Source organism: Canis lupus, chromosome 35, assembly GCF_011100685.1.
Source record: "Canis lupus familiaris isolate Mischka breed German Shepherd chromosome 35, alternate assembly UU_Cfam_GSD_1.0, whole genome shotgun sequence".
Classification (NCBI taxonomy): domain Eukaryota; kingdom Metazoa; phylum Chordata; class Mammalia; order Carnivora; family Canidae; genus Canis; species Canis lupus.
The window spans coordinates 26,788,905-26,806,045 of record NC_049256.1 but is presented as its reverse complement, the minus strand read 5'-3'; the positions used below and the strand labels follow the sequence as shown (position 1 = coordinate 26,806,045).

At 42.6% G+C, this 17,141-nt stretch overlaps 1 protein-coding gene across 2 annotated transcripts; it reads right to left on the bottom strand.

Annotated features, from left to right (window-relative positions):
* Nucleotides 1–332: 332 nt before the first annotated feature.
* Nucleotides 333–16,745, bottom strand: ZKSCAN8 (zinc finger with KRAB and SCAN domains 8). Of its 2 annotated transcripts, XM_038584439.1 has the most exons (7): nt 16,532–16,745; nt 14,272–14,404; nt 11,292–11,812; nt 10,538–10,676; nt 8,261–8,352; nt 7,377–7,500; nt 333–6,344 (listed from the first exon to the last, which is right to left on the bottom strand). In XM_038584439.1, the coding sequence occupies exons 3-7, from the start codon at nt 11,706–11,708 to the stop codon at nt 5,383–5,385; spliced, it is 1,734 nt and encodes a 577-aa protein (XP_038440367.1). In that variant the 5' UTR covers nt 11,709–11,812; nt 14,272–14,404; nt 16,532–16,745; the 3' UTR covers nt 333–5,382. The 2 variants fall into 2 exon arrangements, with proteins under 2 accessions (XP_038440367.1, XP_038440366.1); XM_038584438.1 differs by lacking the exon at nt 14,272–14,404 and having other exon boundaries at nt 16,532–16,742.
* Between the last annotated feature and the right edge of the window lie 396 nt (nt 16,746–17,141).

Sequence of the window (17,141 nt, the reverse complement as noted above, 5' to 3'; positions counted from 1 at the left end):
TTTTTTTAGGATTTTATTAACTTATTTGAGAGAGCCCAAGAGTGAGCAGGGGGAGAGGCAAGGAAAGAGGGAGCAGCAGACTCCCTGCTGAGCACTGAGCCCCATGCAAGGCTCAATCCCATGACATGGAGATCATGACCTGAGCCAAAGTCAGATGCTTAACCGACTGACCCCATCCAGGTGCCCCAAAAGTTGGATTTTTTAGGCTTAGTCTGAGGAACAGTTATAGATATGGTACAGAAAGAAGTCTGCCTACAAAGTGGTAAGACAGACACATAACCTTGCAAACAGCTTATAAATTTCTGTAGATAACTTCATAAATGATCCACACAATGATTTGACAAGCATTTATTAAACACCTACTGAGTGCTCAGCACTGTACTAGGCACTGGGGGGGTGCAGAGATACAAATGTAAAAGCTATTATTCCTGCCCTCAAGGAGCTTACAATTTAATTTTGGAAATGAATACAAATGAAACTACAATACAGAGTGCTAAAAATAATTACAAAGCAACATATTAGTAAGTACACGGACCACAGTACAAACTCAAGGGATAAGTGCTGCGGCAACACAGGAAAAGGGATGTCTCCATGTGAGGTGAAGTCAGGGAGAGCTCACTCAGAAAATATAAAGAAGCTAGGCTTGAAGGGAGTGATGAACAAGAGCTGGGGCCAAAAAACAATCCACACAAAAGACACTGGATGAGAAAGGCACAGGGGCAAGGGCTTGTAAGACAAGTTTGAACACGAGTCGAGGTGAATATGCTGGAGAATGAGGCTAGGGCAGATTAACCACAAAGGGCAAAGTAATGGGAGATTCGAACACCAGTGCTCTGATAAGAATTATCTGCTGCGTGTTCTTGACTGGAAATAGATTGGAGGGGCAGCCCCGGTGATGCAGCGGTTTAGTGCCGCCTGCAGCCCAGGGTGTGATCCTGGAGACCCAGGATCGAGTCCCATATTGGGCTTCCTGCAGGGAGCCTGCTTCTCCCTCTGCCTGTGTCTCTGCCTCTCTCTTCGCTCTCTCTGAATGAATAAATAAATAAATCTTAAAAAAAAAAAAAAAAAAAGGAAATGGATTGGAGGAGGATCACCATTACAGGAAGCCTTACAGGATGGGGATCTTGAAAGCAAGGGAATTAGAAAGAAATTACAATTACCTAGGCCTCAGATGATACTATATCTGCAGAAGGCTGCAAGGGGATGGCAAAAATATAAAAGATCCAGCCTCAAGGATAAAACTAAGAACTGGAATGTAGAGTGGAGAGCAGAAAAAGAATAAAAGACAATTCAAGATGGGGAAAAGAAATATGAAGTACAGGGTGCCTCGCCGGCTCAGTCAGGGGAGCACAGGACTCCATCTTAGGGTGGTGAGTTTTAGCCCCACATCGGGCTTGGAGCCCACTTAAAAACATATGCAAGGCAGGGAGTCTATTCAGGCTAAAGAACCTAAGCTATAATGCCTATTTAAAAGGAAGATGGGAGTGAGGGACAAGAGTGATGAGATCAGTTTTCAAATACTAAGCTGTGTAGCTATCTGACCCACAAAGTAGGAAATATTAAGTTACTGAAATACAGAAGTGTAAACAATCAAAATAGAAGTGAATATAGAAAAAATACTGGATAAAATCAAGACATGGGGGTTATTTTCAGTGGAGAGGAGAAAAAAGACAAAGAAAAGCTAGAAACTGAGAGGAAAATGACAAAAAAAAAGGATCCCACAAGCCAAGTAAGAGAATTCCTGAGATGCAGGGTAACTCAACAGTATGAAAACAGATCAACAAGGACAAAAACTAAGAAAAGGCATATTTATCCATAGGACACTTCAGTGCAATATTGAGTACAAAAGCTAGTAAGAAGTTTCAAGAGTACATTAATGAGAAAATGGGGTTAACGATGATGGATAGTATGTTTGAAAAACCATGACTGATGGAAGAAACAGAACGGCAGTTGGAAATGTGCAGTGAAGTTGAAGGTTTTCCACATTTATGCTGTAGGTAAACTTAACTACTGTCATCCCAATTGACCATACATGCCTGGGGCACTGGGATATTTCATTTCCCTCCAATTTCAATTTTAGTTTCCTGGGGCAGGTTAGAAATGTACTCAAATCTGTATATTATTGCTTTATCCTCTGAGTTACTCTTTTAAACATGTTTTACTTGTACCATTTAGTTTTCTAGTACTACAAAGCATCAAAAGTATCATTTAAAGATACAGTTATCAACTAGAATGACATTTTCAACCCATTCTCCAGTAACTGCAATGGATTTGCACTACACTGTACCTTTCCTTCCCCAGTAGCTTTTATGGCAAGGGGTACAGAATTTTCAAACGGCTGGCCAGGGTCAGGGTGTTCATTAGAGACATGGTAGCAGAGTGATTAGCACAGGCTCAGGAATCTAATCCTGTAGGGAAGAGTCCCTACTCTGGCACTTCCCCAGCTACATAACCTTGGTCAACTCGCCTCTCTAAGCCTATTTTCCTCGTTTATAATATATGGGATATAATATGTCATAACCAAGAGAAATACTCAGCATAGGGCTTGGCACACAGTAAGTGCTTAATAAATGTCACCTATGACTATTTAGAGTCTCAGGACTAAGAGTAATGCTAACTGCTCTATATGGGGAACATCCACATTCTAGCGCTACCTTGTTCAATGGTGGAAATCATTGAAACCTATTAAGACGTGTCTTCTATGACTAAGTTGGATGGCAGCAGAGTTACAGAAGAACTACTTTATCAGGCTAAAATGAAAAGATCATCATGGGAGAAGAGAGTACTGGTCAACAGTTCATTTCAGATTAGAGTGTAAAAATAGAATCTGCAGGATATAAGAACTTAGCACACATCACCCAGTCAGGAGCTCACAATAAGGTCATAAAGATCAACACACTCCAGTGCCAAGAGTAAGAAGTGGAGACCAAGAATGGACTTCTATGTGCGCCCCTGCAAAAACAATAGCCTTTTCTACTTCTTACACTATGTGGCTATTTTTATATGTGGGCTGAGCCAACCTCCATAGTTCTTTCAAGTCACAATCTTTCCTCATTCATTTCAGCATCACACTAATCTTCCTGGGCATATTTTCTTTTCTCTGAATTTCTGTCAGATGCTTAGTGATTATAGTTTAAGTAACATGGCTACACATTTTTCTGAGTAGAGAGATATTAGCAGGAATACTTACAGTCATTTTCAGCATGTTGCTCTAAGAGCTTTCACTGAAATAAAATACAAGTGCCCCTCTGAACTATGTGGGAGGACTGCATGTATGTGTGCACATATTTTCCCTCTGACAATGTACCATCCTATCTGCACACAGGCAGCACCGGCCTCAGGCAGAACTGGTGTCTTACAGAGGGTAAGGCGTAACTGAAGCAGGGAGCAAGGATCTGGAGACAACCAGATTTATTTGTGGTTTCTTGAAATTTCAAGTACAAGGGAATGAGGAATGGAATTCCCTTCAAGTGCAAGGGAATCTATAGGTCAAAATAAAGGGGGAAGAGTAAGAAAATAAAGGATAACAGAAAGCACTGTATTGAGAGTTAACCAAGGAAACCAGGGTGACAAATGACAGGTGGGTATCAAATGACTTAGTGAAACAGGTTTAATTAATAACCTTGATGTTGTTAGTGGCCAGAGTAGGTGACAGCAGAGAAGAGAAGGGATTTTATAGAGAAGGAATTTATGATCCAAAAGGCAGACCTTTATGATGAGAGATCTTATGACTGATTTTGGAAAAAAAAAACATCAATTGTAAAATAATTTGATTAGCAACTGTCCCTGCTTAGAACAGTCAATGGGAAGTTGTGTAACTTCTCTTGGCATGTATCCTATCCCTCTGAACGGGATTAATGGAATCAGTTACAATTCTGAAAGCTGATTTTGGAAAAAAGCCAAAAGTAACCATTACAAATGTGATGAACAAGTGGTTAATGGTCATATTTGGAGGAGTGGTAGCACTACTGGAACAGTAGCACTACCAGAATAATTAGATTAGAAGTACTGAATTTAAAGGACAAACCATGTAGGTGCATAGATTCTGGTGAGTTACTGAAACCAGCCTCATTACTTTATATAACATCCCTTGGTATACTGAGAAAGCCTCCAAGAAGAAAGATAGTGCCTGGTGATGAGGAGTTAATACTGTGTCTCTGCTGGATTACAGATGGGAGTACACCAGAATTCAGAAGGATGAGGATCTAGGAGGTAAAGTATTTGACAGATCACCACTGTGGACATAGCTAATGGTTAAGAACACCTGGAGAATGGAGGGTAAGGTACTAAGGCCATCTAATGAGGTGGGACCAGGGTAATGGCATGAGTGACACAGATCATCAGGTCAGGGGTTTGTGCAGACTGATAAGAACCAGAGAAGACAGTACTGTAACAGGTCAAGACGGTTGAGTATATGTTCTTTGTAAGGATTTTTAGGTCTTCTTCACGTACCTGTCTCCTCTTTCTCCCATGTGATGCTGTAATGGGGAGAGTTTAAACACCTGTGCACCACAGTGTACAGTGGGAAGGTGGAAAGGAGAGCCAGAAGTCACCAAAAGGTACAACCACAGAAGCTCAAGAGTACTCAGGCTGAGTCTCCACTCACCTCTTTCTCTGCTTCATTCCCACAACCATCACTTCCTTTGCTGACACAGGTACTGGGGCTGGGGGTGGTGAAGAATACGTATAGATGCCCAATGACTCAGTGGAGTCAGTGAAGGTGATATATGAAGAAAAATGCTGGAGTGCTGTTAAAAATATAGCATTCTGAGTTTGCGTGGGAATACAGGTTTCCACTATCAGGAACATTAGAATAAAAACAAAATGCACACTTAAGCATAAATACATTAAGTGCCTGTAAAAATTTCCCTAGAACTAGGTTCTTAGAAAGCTAAATACAAAATAAGTCTCACACAGAGGCTGCTTCAAACTCTAAAGTAGCTTCTCAGATCAGATTTGGAGCACAAGTACACCCTCAGGGGAACCAATGGCGGAAGGGGATCAGAGGAGATGGGAAGAAGCAGAGGAACTAGGAGGTGTAGCCTCTCTCAAACCTACAGCTATTCTCCCAAAATAAAACTAAGTGCCTCCATGACAAGCAACCTGCCCTAATGCTATTGTGTTTCTAAAGGATCCTTTAGGCCATCAGGAGTGCCACTCCTTCAGACACCTCCCAAGACCGTCAGTCTAATCCACCTGCATCAAGGCACTGGCCCAAACTACTGAAGAGTTATTATAACTCCACCACCAATATTAATTCTGACCATGGGTGAGATTGTAATGATGACACACTCTGGCTTTTTACTACACTGAAAGACCTCTCACCAGCATGTGGTTTCTCTCATGTTGAATAATGCCCAAACCAAGACTGTGTTTTTTTCCCTAAACTCCTATGGATTCAGATTTTTCTCCACTGTGGATTCTCTGATGCCGAATGAGACTTGATCTCTGAATAAAGGCTTTCCCACATTCATTACATTGATAGGGCTTCTCCCCTGTGTGAATTCTCAGATGCTGTATGAGGCCAGTGTTCCCATTGAAAGCTTTCCCACATTCTTTACATTTATAGGGTCTTTCTCCAGTGTGGATTCTCTGATGTTCAATAAGGCCTGACTTCTGACTGAAGGCCCTCCCACACTCATTACATTTGTAGGGTTTCTCCCCAGTGTGGCTTCTCTGATGGCCAATAAGATGTGAGCTCCGCCTGAAGGTTTTCCCACACTCATCACACTCATAGGGCTTCTCCCCAGTGTGGATTCTCTGATGTCCAATGAGGTGAGAGCTATGACTGAAGGCCTTCCCACACTCATTACACTCATAGGGTCTCTCCCCACTGTGGATTCTCTGGTGCAGGATCAGGCCCGCACTCTGACTGAAGGCCTTTCCACACTGATTGCACTGATACGGCTTCTCCCCAGTATGGATTCTCTGGTGCAGGATCAGGCCTGTGTTCTGACTGAAGGCTTTCCCACACTCCTTACAGTGATAGCGCTTTACTTTGTTGTGGATATCCTGATGGGAAAGAAGGGCTGACCTGTAACTGAAGGCTTTACCACACACATTACATTGGTAGGGTTTCTCCCCAGTGTGGATTCTCCAGTGGCGAACAAGGCCTGAGCTCTGAGCAAAGCTCTTCCCACATTCATCACATTTATGTCGTCTCTCCTGGGTGGGATTTCCCCGCTGCCTTTCTAATCTGCCCAGAAGATCTCGGGTTTCTCCATGCTCAAGACCCCCGATAACATCCCCGTTGCATCTGGCAGCTGTCTCTCCATGTGGTTGGATTCCAGTAGATATTACCTGTTTTGAAGCTAATTCCCTGTTCTCATTCCTGTTCTCACCACCTGAAATGAAAATGTGAGAAACATCAAGCTAAAGTCACTCTCTATTCTCTATGTTAAAAAAGAATCAAACATAAGGGAAACACATGGAAAACTAGCAGTAAACACAAAGCTTCCATCTGTCTCCAAATGCTGTCATAGAGGGAGATGAAAGCAGGGTCTAGCACAAGCCCCACAGGCCAAATGGGGAAGAAGTGCCATAAAGAAAGAGGGATAAAGAAAGATGGGCAGCCCCTGTGGGGCAGTGGTGTAGTGCCACCTGCAGCCCAGGGCGTGATCCTGGAGACCCTGGATCGAGTCCCACGTCAGGCTCTCTGCATGGAGCCTGCTTCTCCCTCTGCCTGTGTCTCTGCCTCTCTCTCCGTGTCTCTATGAATAAATAAATAAAATCTTTTTTTTTTTAAGATTAATTTATTTATTTATGAGAAACACACACACACAGAGAGAGAGAGAGAGAGAGAGGCAGGGACACAGGCAGAGAGAGAAGCAGGCTCCACGCAGGGAGCCCGATGTGGGACTCGATCCTGGGTCTCCAGGATCATGCCCTGGACTGCAGGCGGCGCTAAACCGCTGCGCCACCGGGGCTGCCCTAAATAAATAAAATCTTAAAAAAAAAAAAAAAAGAAAAGAAAAAGAAAAAGAAAAAGAAAAGAAAGAGGGATGTTGGGAGGGCACTAAAGCAGGGAAGGGATCACCTGAGGACAAGTTGGGGAGTGGGAAGAAATATGGAACCGCTGAAGAACCTAACAGGACAGAAAGGGAAAAAAGCCGCAGTCACTGAAAGGGCAGAAGCACAACAGCCTAACAGGGTGAAATCTAGGTAAATATTCTACAGGCCTGGAAGCAGAAGGAATAACTCCAACTGCATACAGAACAGTACACAAGAGGAGTCCTGGACTGGAGAACAGAAATCCATCTTAAGAGCATTGTTTCTGTTAGTTCTTGAGTTCCTCAACAATGTCTCTCAGGAAGATCGCAGCTACTATCACATAACAAAACACCTTAATTGATAACAATAACCAGAGCTCTCCTTACCCAGGGAGAACATGTTTCTGTAATTCTCTGGCCTATTATCTCTATTGGGATCCTTCTGTGATGGATCAAGAAGCCACTCCTCTCGAATTAGGGACACAGCCATGTCTTCGATCTTCTCCAAAGTCTGAAACAAAACAAAATCCCCATGTGGGACCGGGACTATTCTACAGGTCAAACTCAGAGTATCAGAGATCCGTCAGGGTTGGAGAGGATCAAGGGGTGGGAACATACTGTGTAAAGGGATCTAAAGCAGCTTGGAGGAAGAGGGAAATGCACCAATTTATTGGGGGAAAATCAAGAATCATGCAAAAAGGGACCCCCCCGGATGGCTCAGCGGTTGAGCACGCCTGCCTTTGGCCCAGGGCGTAATCCTGGAATACCAGGATTGAGTCCCACATTAGGCTCCCTGCATTGAGCCTGCTTTTCTCTCTGCCTATGTCTCTGCCTCTCTATTATGAATTAAAAAGAAAAATAAGGGATCCCTGGGTGGCGCAGCGGTTTGGCGCCTGCCTTTGGCCCAGGGCGCGATCCTGGAGACCCGGGACTGAATCCCACGTCGGGCTCCCGGTGCATGGGGCCTGCTTCTCCCTCTGCCTGTGTCTCTGCCTCTCTCTCTCTCTCTCTCTCTGTGTGACTATCATAAATAATTAAAAATAAAATAAAAAAATAAATAAATAAATAAATAAATAAATAAATAAATAAATAAATAAATAAATAAATAAAAAAGAAAAATAATCATGCAAAAAGAAAAAAAAATCATGCAAAAAGAATTTGGGGCAAGTTTCTTGGTCAATACTGGTACAGCGAGTCCAGACATAAGGTAGATGCCACTATTGCTGCTGAAACCCTAGGGCTGGGGTTCAGTGAGAAGCAGTACAACTCACCTGGAACCCTGCTGTGAGAAGTGTTGCTGTCATCTCCTGGTCTCCAGGACTTCCTTTCTGGGAAGGCGTAGGACTCTGAGAAGTAGAGATGGCTGAGAGAGAAAAAAGGAGCTGAGTGAGACCAGCCCTGTTCCACATTTGCAGCAGTCAGCGCTAACTCATTCCAAAGATGCTTGCATTTCAAAACATATGCATATCAGATTTTGCACATAAAATGCTGAGGGGCCCCTGGCTGGCTTGGTAGGTAGAGAATGCAGTTCTTTTTTTTTTTTTTTTTTTTTGAGAATGCAGTTCTTGATCTCCGGATTATAAATTCAAGCCCCAAGCTGGGTCCAGAGATTCCTTAAATAAACTTTTAAAAATAACACATACATATGTAAATATATTTGTTTTTTTTTTTAATAAAAAGAATAAAATAAAATGCTGATATCTTGAGCATTGGGTCTATACCTATGGTTGCCCACAACACATCTGCTCTTGCATGTCCCACTCAGCCTCAAATTGAATGTCAAAAATAGAGTACTGGTTTCCTAACAGGAATTGCTTTACAACTTATTTTCTCCCACCAAAGCTACATTCTATTCTTGTGCTTCTGTACAGAGTTTATTTAGGTCTCTTGGCAAATGGAATAGAACAAATTTCTCTCTATTAACTCTATTACCTTTCTGAAATGTCTACCATGACTGCCAGTATCTGCTTCCTAGAGATACCAGACAATGCAATACTAAAATTAACCAACTACTGTGTCTTGGACAACAGGCTTTAGAATTTTAGACAAGAATCATATTACTAGCTGAAACTGTTTCTATGTTGTTCCTTTAGAAATATTAAAAATCCATTGATGAAACAAATTGCTTTAAACCACGTAAGTGAAACAGTAAAAAAAAAAAAAAAGTGAAACAGTAAGAAATGCAGAGCAAGTATGAGACGAGTCTAGAATATCTTGTTCTGTAAGAAGGTAAGAAATTCTCAAAAATAATGGAGAAATGTCAAAAGGATGCAGGAGTCAGCCAGAGGGGCCTCCTCTGACCAAATCTGAGACAATTTAAGCATAAAAATAAACACAGTAACAAATAAAAACAGAGATATTTTATTTCTGGAATAAAATAAGAATTTATGAGTCCATACTGACAAATTAATAAAATAAAATAAAATGGGGAGGAGGGAACACTCTCTATTACAACAAATACATGTAGAAGGAATGACACAGAAAATCATCATTTTGTAAGTTTTAGTAATAATCACTTAGTCAAGAAGCATCAGCGAATATTAAAACTAGTGTTTCAGCAACAGAAGCTTGATGAATACAAGAGATTCAAGAGGATCTTGCCACAAATTAGTTATTAACTACAAAGAGAAAAATACTAACTTTATAATGACTAACCTAGCAAGAATAACCTTAACTAAGTCATCAAAAATACCAACACCATGGGCAGCCTGGGTGGCTCAGCAGTTTAGTGCCACCTTCAGCCCAGGGCCTGATCCTGGAGACCTGGGATCGAGTCCCACGCTGGGCTCCCTACATGGAACCTGCTTCTCCCTCTGCCTGTGTCTGTCTCTCTCTGTGTCTCTCATGAATAAATAAAATCTTCAAAAAAAAAAAAAACAGGAATAGGACAAATTCCTGCTGCACTACAGAGGTGGCGGCAATAGCACTTCTGGGGTACTCCTACCACATACATACAACTGGAATTTACACATAAGGAAACATCACACAAGCCCAAATTGCAGTCATTTTGTAAAAGAACCGACCTGTACTTATCAAAATTGTCAAGGTCATGAAAGGCAAATGGCTGAGGAACTATTCCAAATTAAAGGCATCTACAGAGACACAACTGACTACAAAGGATAATCCTGGACTGGACTCTGGAAGAACATTATTGGGACAACTGGCAAAACAAAAATATAAACTGTGGACTAGATTAGTACTGTATCAGCATTACATTTCCTAACTGTGATGCATTTATTGAGGCTATCCAAGAAAATGTTCTTGCATGAGGAATCATATACTGAAATAGTTTCAAAGAAAGTGACATATTACCAACAAAACCGCAAAAATGACTATGTTGTTAATACACTGGGATAACAGAAACGTGTGAAGATATAAAAATCCCCGAATTCTTTAATTTGTTCATGAATTTAGCAATGGGACTGACAATCTGTATTTGAAGCCTACAAAAACACAGAAATTCTACTTGCTGGTTCTCTAGGAACTCAACAGGCACTTCCTTTCTTTTCTTACTCCTCCTTCCTTGTCAATGAGATCTGGCCCCTCACCTCTCTCTTGTGACCCTTGGGGCACCAGAGATTTATGCTGGGCTGCCACAGGTCGGAGCTGAGTATGTGGAAGTTCTGGTGCAGACTCTGAATTCACTACCTCTTCCCAGAGTCCATGTCCATGTGCACGGGCTGGGACCTGAAAACAATAGGACAGTTGCATTACAAAGAATTCCTTTGTGAAAGGAAGCGAACAGCATAAGGGGACCCAGGCACACCTATAGGCATATATGCTTGTTAAAGGAAGCAGAATTTCACCTACTTCCTAGGGGCAGTGAGAACACAAACATGTTGATTAGCACAGAAAGGCATCATTTCTGCTGACACCCTCCCTTCCTGCCATTCTGCACATGTAATGTATGGAAAGAATGATAAACAGAAACTTAAAGCAGTGTTATTTAGCAGAAAAAACTTTGGTAATGCACTAGGAAACTGAGGTCTGGTCTCAGATCTACATTTAATTATGTGTCCAGAGTAATTCAAGTAACAAGCTCTCTACATATCAGTTTCCCATCTGGCAAAGAGGAATAATAATAGTTGCCAAGAATGTTACGAGGATAAAAAAAATGTATACATAGCCTTCACAAAAATAAAAAGAACTCTACAAATACAAGCCACATGGCACTAGACCTATTTTCATCCTCCTACAACAGAAATGGATCCAGCCTTTCTTTATTCTCCTGTTGTGGTGCCAATATTCCTCCAGCAAGGTTCCAGACCACCCAGTCACAGCATGCACACTCCTTTTACTTACTGGCCGGCCTAATATATCAATCTGCCTTTCCAAATCCTCCAATAGGGTTACCACCTCCTCTCCATTCTCTAGCTGATGTTCCTTAACCAGAGTTTGGAGCTCCTCAGGCAGGATGGTCAAGAACTGCTCTAGCACTAGTAACTCCAAGATCTGCTCCTTGGTGTTCAAATCTGGCCTCAGCCACTGATGGCAAAGTGCGCGGAGCTGGATCAGAGCTTCTCGGGGTCCTAATGTCTCCTGGTAGCATAACTTCCTGAAGCGCAGGCGAAACAGCTCTTGGCCAGGAGGGTTCTTTTCATGCAGACTAGATTCCTGGTCCCAGCCATGATCTTCCTCTACCTTGACGATTACCAAGTCTTCTTCTGGAGCTTGGTCTGGTGTGGATGGGGCTAACGATTTTCTTGATTCTGCTGCCATTTAGGGCTGGAAAAGCTCGGGATGCTTGTTTCCACTATCTTTTTTATCTTGAGAAGAACTTTCCAAGGATCTCTTCTGTAAGGGCAATTCTTAGGGTAGAGAAACTGTCAAACAACATTAAAGCAAGTCAAAGGTCATAGTAATTTACTAAGGCGTCTTAACAAGCTCCTTACCGCAACACATACCTCATGGCTCAGTCATTTAAGTGATCCCTCCACTGTCCCAGAAGTAACTCCTTCCCTAACTTTCTGCCATGCCAAACACCCATCTGAGGAATATTCCCTTCCTTCTGCTTCCTCTCCTTAGGGATGGGGAATACAGCAAAGTCAGGAAACTATGCAGAGTGGGTCTAATTGAAGGTCTGCATTTAACCTCAGCTGGCCCTCAATGAAGCTGATTTGACTCTTTCAGTATTTGCTACACCAGCTATACTGTTATAACACACTTCAGCTCTCAGGCTATCCCTCGCACTCAACAAAGGAAACTAATTTTTTAAAATATTTTATTTATTTATGAGACACACAGAGAGAGAAAGACACAGGCAGAGGGAGAAGCAGGCTCCTCACAGGGACCCCAATGCAAGACTCGATCCCGTGACTCAGGATCACGCCCTGAGCCAAAGGCAGATGCTCAACCACTGAGCCACCCAGGCATCCTGAGGAGACTAATTTCTATATAATCTAGCTCAAGGTATTGTCCAGAACTGTCCTAACACCATGCTCTTCTCCACCTAACAGCATTATCCTACTGTGCTCTCCATCCTCCCTCCTGTCTCAAGGCTAACTACTACTTCTACTGCAGACCTTATCTCCCTCTACAACTCTTTGGAGCATTGGCCCTGCCTCTCCAAAGAACCTACAGTTCCTAACCACACATGTAACCGAGAAGTCTAGTCCTACACAATAATGAACTTTCACAGTGTTTTATAAATAAAATCATACAGTAGGTACCCTTTTGAGTCTGGCATCTTTCACTTAGCATAATCCATATGAGATCATCAATATTGTTGACTGTATCAGCAGTTTGTTCCTTATATGGATGTACGTTTATCCATTCTTCAGTTGAGAGATCTCTCAAATCGTTTTCAGTTTTTGACAATTACAAATAAAACCACTATGAACATCTGGATGTTGAGTTTTAGTGTGAACAAGTTTTCATTTCACTTGAGCAAATATCTAAAACTGCTGGGTCATACGGTTAAGTATAATTTTATAAGAAACTGCAAAACTGTCCTCTAATGTGGCTATAACACTCTGCATTCCACTAGCTATGTGAGAACTGCTGTTGCTCTATCCTGACAAGCATTTAATACTGTTTTACTTTTAACTTTAGATATCTATTGAGTGTATAATGATATCTTACTATGGTTTTATTTATTTATTATCTTACTTTTATTTTTAACCACTCTCTGGTGCTGCACTATGGTTTTAATTTGCATTTTTCAGGACACCTGGGTGGCTCAGTGGTTGGGCATCTGCCTTCAGCCCAGGACATGATCCCGGGTCTGGGGATCGAGTCCAGCATCGGGCTCCCTGTGTGGAGCCTGCTTCTCCCTCTGCCTATGTCTCTGCCTCTCTCTGTCTCTCTCATGAATAAATAAAAAAAATTAAATCTTTAAAAAAAAAAACAACAACACACTAGCTATAAATACAAAATACTTCAATGTTAACTGTGCACCATTTGAGAATTTTATGTTAAGATATTAAATACATCAACATTGGGATCCCTGGGTGGATCAGCAGTTTAGCACCGCCTTCAGCCCAGGGCGTGATCCTGGAGTCCCGGGATCAAGCCCCACGTTGGGCTCCCTGCATGGAGCCTGCTTCTCCCTCTGCCTGTGCCTCCCTCTCTTTCTCTCTCTCTCTCATGAATAAATAAATAAAATCCTTAAAAAAAAAAATAAATACATCAACATCATATTAAATGATATCAAATAAAGTCTCAAGAGTAAGACCCATAGAAGTCATTTAATTACCAGATTTATTCATAATTTATACCAAATCAGCCAACTGATGTCTGCCTGTGTCTCCCTCTGCCTGTGTCTCCCTCTCTTTCTCTCTCTCTCTCATGAATAAATAAATAAAATCCTTAAAAAAAAATACATCAACATCATATTAAATGATATCAAATAAAGTCTCAAGAGTAAGACCCATAGAAGTCATTTAATTACCAGATTTATTCATAATTTATACCAAATCAGCCAACTGATGTCTGCCTGTGTCTCCCTCTGCCTGTGTCTTTCTCTCTTTCTCTCTCTCTCTCATGAATAAATAAATAAAATCCTTAAAAAAATAAATACATCAACATCATATTAAATGATATCAAATAAAGTCTCAAGAGTAAGACCCATAGAAGTCATTTAATTACCAGATTTATTCATAATTTATACCAAATCAGCCAACTGATGTCTGCCTGTGTCTCCCTCTGCCTGTGTCTCCCTCTCTTTCTCTCTCTCTCTCATGAATAAATAAATAAAATCCTTAAAAAAAAAATACATCAACATCATATTAAATGATATCAAATAAAGTCTCAAGAGTAAGACCCATAGAAGTCATTTAATTACCAGATTTATTCATAATTTATACCAAATCAGCCAACCAGTCTTGTTCATTCTCCATCCTGATTATTCTTTTTAGTAGTTCATTTTCTACTTTTTAGTCTCTTCCTTCTCCAATCAGGTTTTTGACAATTACAACCTATAATCAAGTACAAAGATATGGACTACAAAATTAATCTATTATGTACCCTTTTCTCAGTTTCATGTATACACATCTGCATTAAATTGGTAAGCATTTTATGCATAAAGACTGCTTCTTACATCTTAAGAACACTGGTCAAGGAGCACCTGGATAGCTCAGTCGGTTAAGCATGAGACTCTGGGTTTCACCTCAGGTCTTGATCTCACTGTGGAGAGGTCTAACCGGGGTAGGACTCTGCACTCAGCCTGAAGTCACCTTGAGATTCTTTCTGCCCCTCCCCCCTGAGCTCTCTCTCACTCTTAAATGGAGGTGCTTGGGTGGCTTAGTTAAGTGTCTGCATTTGGTTCAGGTCTTGATCGAGCTCTGTGATGGGCTCCCTGCTCAGCCAGCAGTCAGCTGGTTCCTCTCCCTTCACCCCTCTCCCCTGTTTGTGCTGGAGGTGCACACGGTCTTAAATAAACAAATTCTTTAAACATAAATAAATAAGTTTTAAAAATATTTTATTTATCTATTCATGAGAGACACAGAGAGAGAAGCAGAGGCATAGGCAGAGGGAGAAGCAAGCTCCCTACAGGGAGCCTGATGTGGGACTCAATCCCAGGATCACCGCCTGAACCAAAGACAGAGAACTGAGCCACCCAGGGGTCTCTATATATTGAGACATCTTAAAAACAAAAACAACAACAAACCTGGTTAAGTTTACTGATTTAGGAAGTTAAAACAGCCAATCTGTAAAGTCTGATCTCAAATGCTATATAATCCTGTCAACTACTAAAGGCACAACTCACATTTTATTATTTTTAAAACATTACTTTGTCAGCATTTTAGAGGGAAGAATTATTTATTTCAGAGAGAGAGGGAGAGAAGGGGGGACAGAGGAAGAGAGTGTCTTAAGCAGATTCCTTGCTGAGCCCAGTCTCAGGGGGCTCAATCTCAGGACCTGAACCCAAATCAAGAGTCGGAGGCTTAACCCACTGAACCATCCAGGTGTCCCACAATTCAGACTTTAGTAGCATTCTTTTTTTAGAGGTGAAAACAAATGTTTTCTTTCTTCAGATTAATTAAGTCTACTTTGGGATATTTGGGAACTTAAAACAAAATAAGAAACTTTCCAGGCTTTAAGATCAAGAAAAAAATAGGTGAGGCAAAAACTGTCCTTTAGGGGCACGTGGATTGAGCGTCTGCCTTCGGCTGAGGTCCAGGACAGGAGTCTTGGAATGGAGTCCTGGTCCCACTCCCCACAGGGAGCCTGCTTCTCTCTCTGCTTATGTCTCTGCCTCTGTCTCTCATGAATAAACAAAAATCTTAAAAAAAAAAAAAAAAAAGAGAGAGAGAGAGAGAGAGAGAGAGAGAAAATCCTGTCCTTTAGAGTTACCTCAAACTGTGGAAGCCAGTTTTAACATCTACCACATGCCACACTCAACCACAGCACAGATTCAAAATACTTAAGCGTTTGTAAAAACAGTGATTACTGCATAAAGATACTTAACTACCCAAACAGGAATATGGATCCTTTTTAGTTGGTGGCAGCGGCAGTATTCATGTCGCCTGACAAAATGACTAGTGAGTGACAGGACTGTTGGAAAGGGGGCCCCTCTAGAAGAGTTCCCAGGCATTTACTTTTGTTACCTTCGATAAACGAAATATTCTGAGAAAGGCTGAATATTCTCTATTAACCCCAAAGTTGTGAAAAACGTGTCTTTTGCAGTTACCACCATTTTCTGAATACACTGCAAAGAGCAGAGTAGCAGCAAAAGTAGGTTTCCAGGAATAATTAGGGCTTCCAAAAGCAACATATTGCTTTAAAAAAAAAAAAAGAAAAGAAAAGAGAAAGTTGTACTATGAAGGAAATGCGAAAGTGCTAAATAATTCAGGGGGTGGAAACAGCTGGATAAAAGGTAACGCGGGGGCGGTTTTCCCGTTTTCATACGGACACCCTCACAAAGAAAGGAGCAGAAGGGGGGAGCTATTCCCCATGGGGGGGTCTCAGCGGCCCCGACCCCCGCAGTCCGGGCGCCCCCGCCTCTGGGACCCTCTCCAGACCCTCAGGTCGGTCCCCAGCAGCGGCCTAGTCCGGCCACAAAGAGCCGTCCTCCTCCGCCCGGAGCCCGAACCGTTACTCACCACGAGCTCCAGGGGCCGCACGGGACGGGAAAGGCGGGCTGCATAGGCCGGACGGACCAGGAGGGAAAGGCGGGGAGAAAACCGGGAGACAGCTGTCGCCGGGCCACGGCCCTGCAGCCCTAACTTCCAGACCCGCGGAGGCACAACATAGCCCAACGCGCATCTTGTCCGGAGGCACTTCCGGAAGCTCTCTAGGAACGCTGGAGGCCTCGAAGCTCTATGGTCGGTCGGCCTGAGCGACGCGCGCGCATCCCTCCGCGGGCCCCAGCTCTCCGGGGCCTGCGTGCCGCTCGGTCCGCGGACTGCAGTGGGAAGGTGGGTTCGGGCTGGGGGCCTGGGCACGCAAACAGCCCGGCCGGCCCGTTGCTGCCTCTCTCCAGGCCTCCTGCGCAGACTGCCAGTTGCATGAGGCATTCCTGCCAATCACAGTTCACAGCCTTTGGAATCCCGTTTGGCATTGAGGATAGTACACCTTAGGCTATTGTTCAAAAAATCATGGGTTGCTCAGTGGTTGAGCATCTGCCTTTGGCTCAAGTCATGATCCTGGCCTCCTAGGATCCAGTCCGGTGTCGGTATAGGTTCCCTGCAGGATGCCTGCTTCTCCCTCTGC

Coding starts and splice junctions, on each gene's coding strand:
- ZKSCAN8 (XM_038584439.1), bottom strand. CDS start 11,708: ATGGCAGCAGAATCAAGAAAATCGTTAGCCCCATCCACACCAGACCAA. Junction 7,501..8,260: donor TTCTCACAGCAGGGTTCCAG/GTGAGTTGTACT, acceptor GTTTTGTTTCAG/ACTTTGGAGAAGATCGAAGA. Junction 6,345..7,376: donor CAGAAACATGTTCTCCCTGG/GTAAGGAGAGCT, acceptor TTTTCATTTCAG/GTGGTGAGAACAGGAATGAG.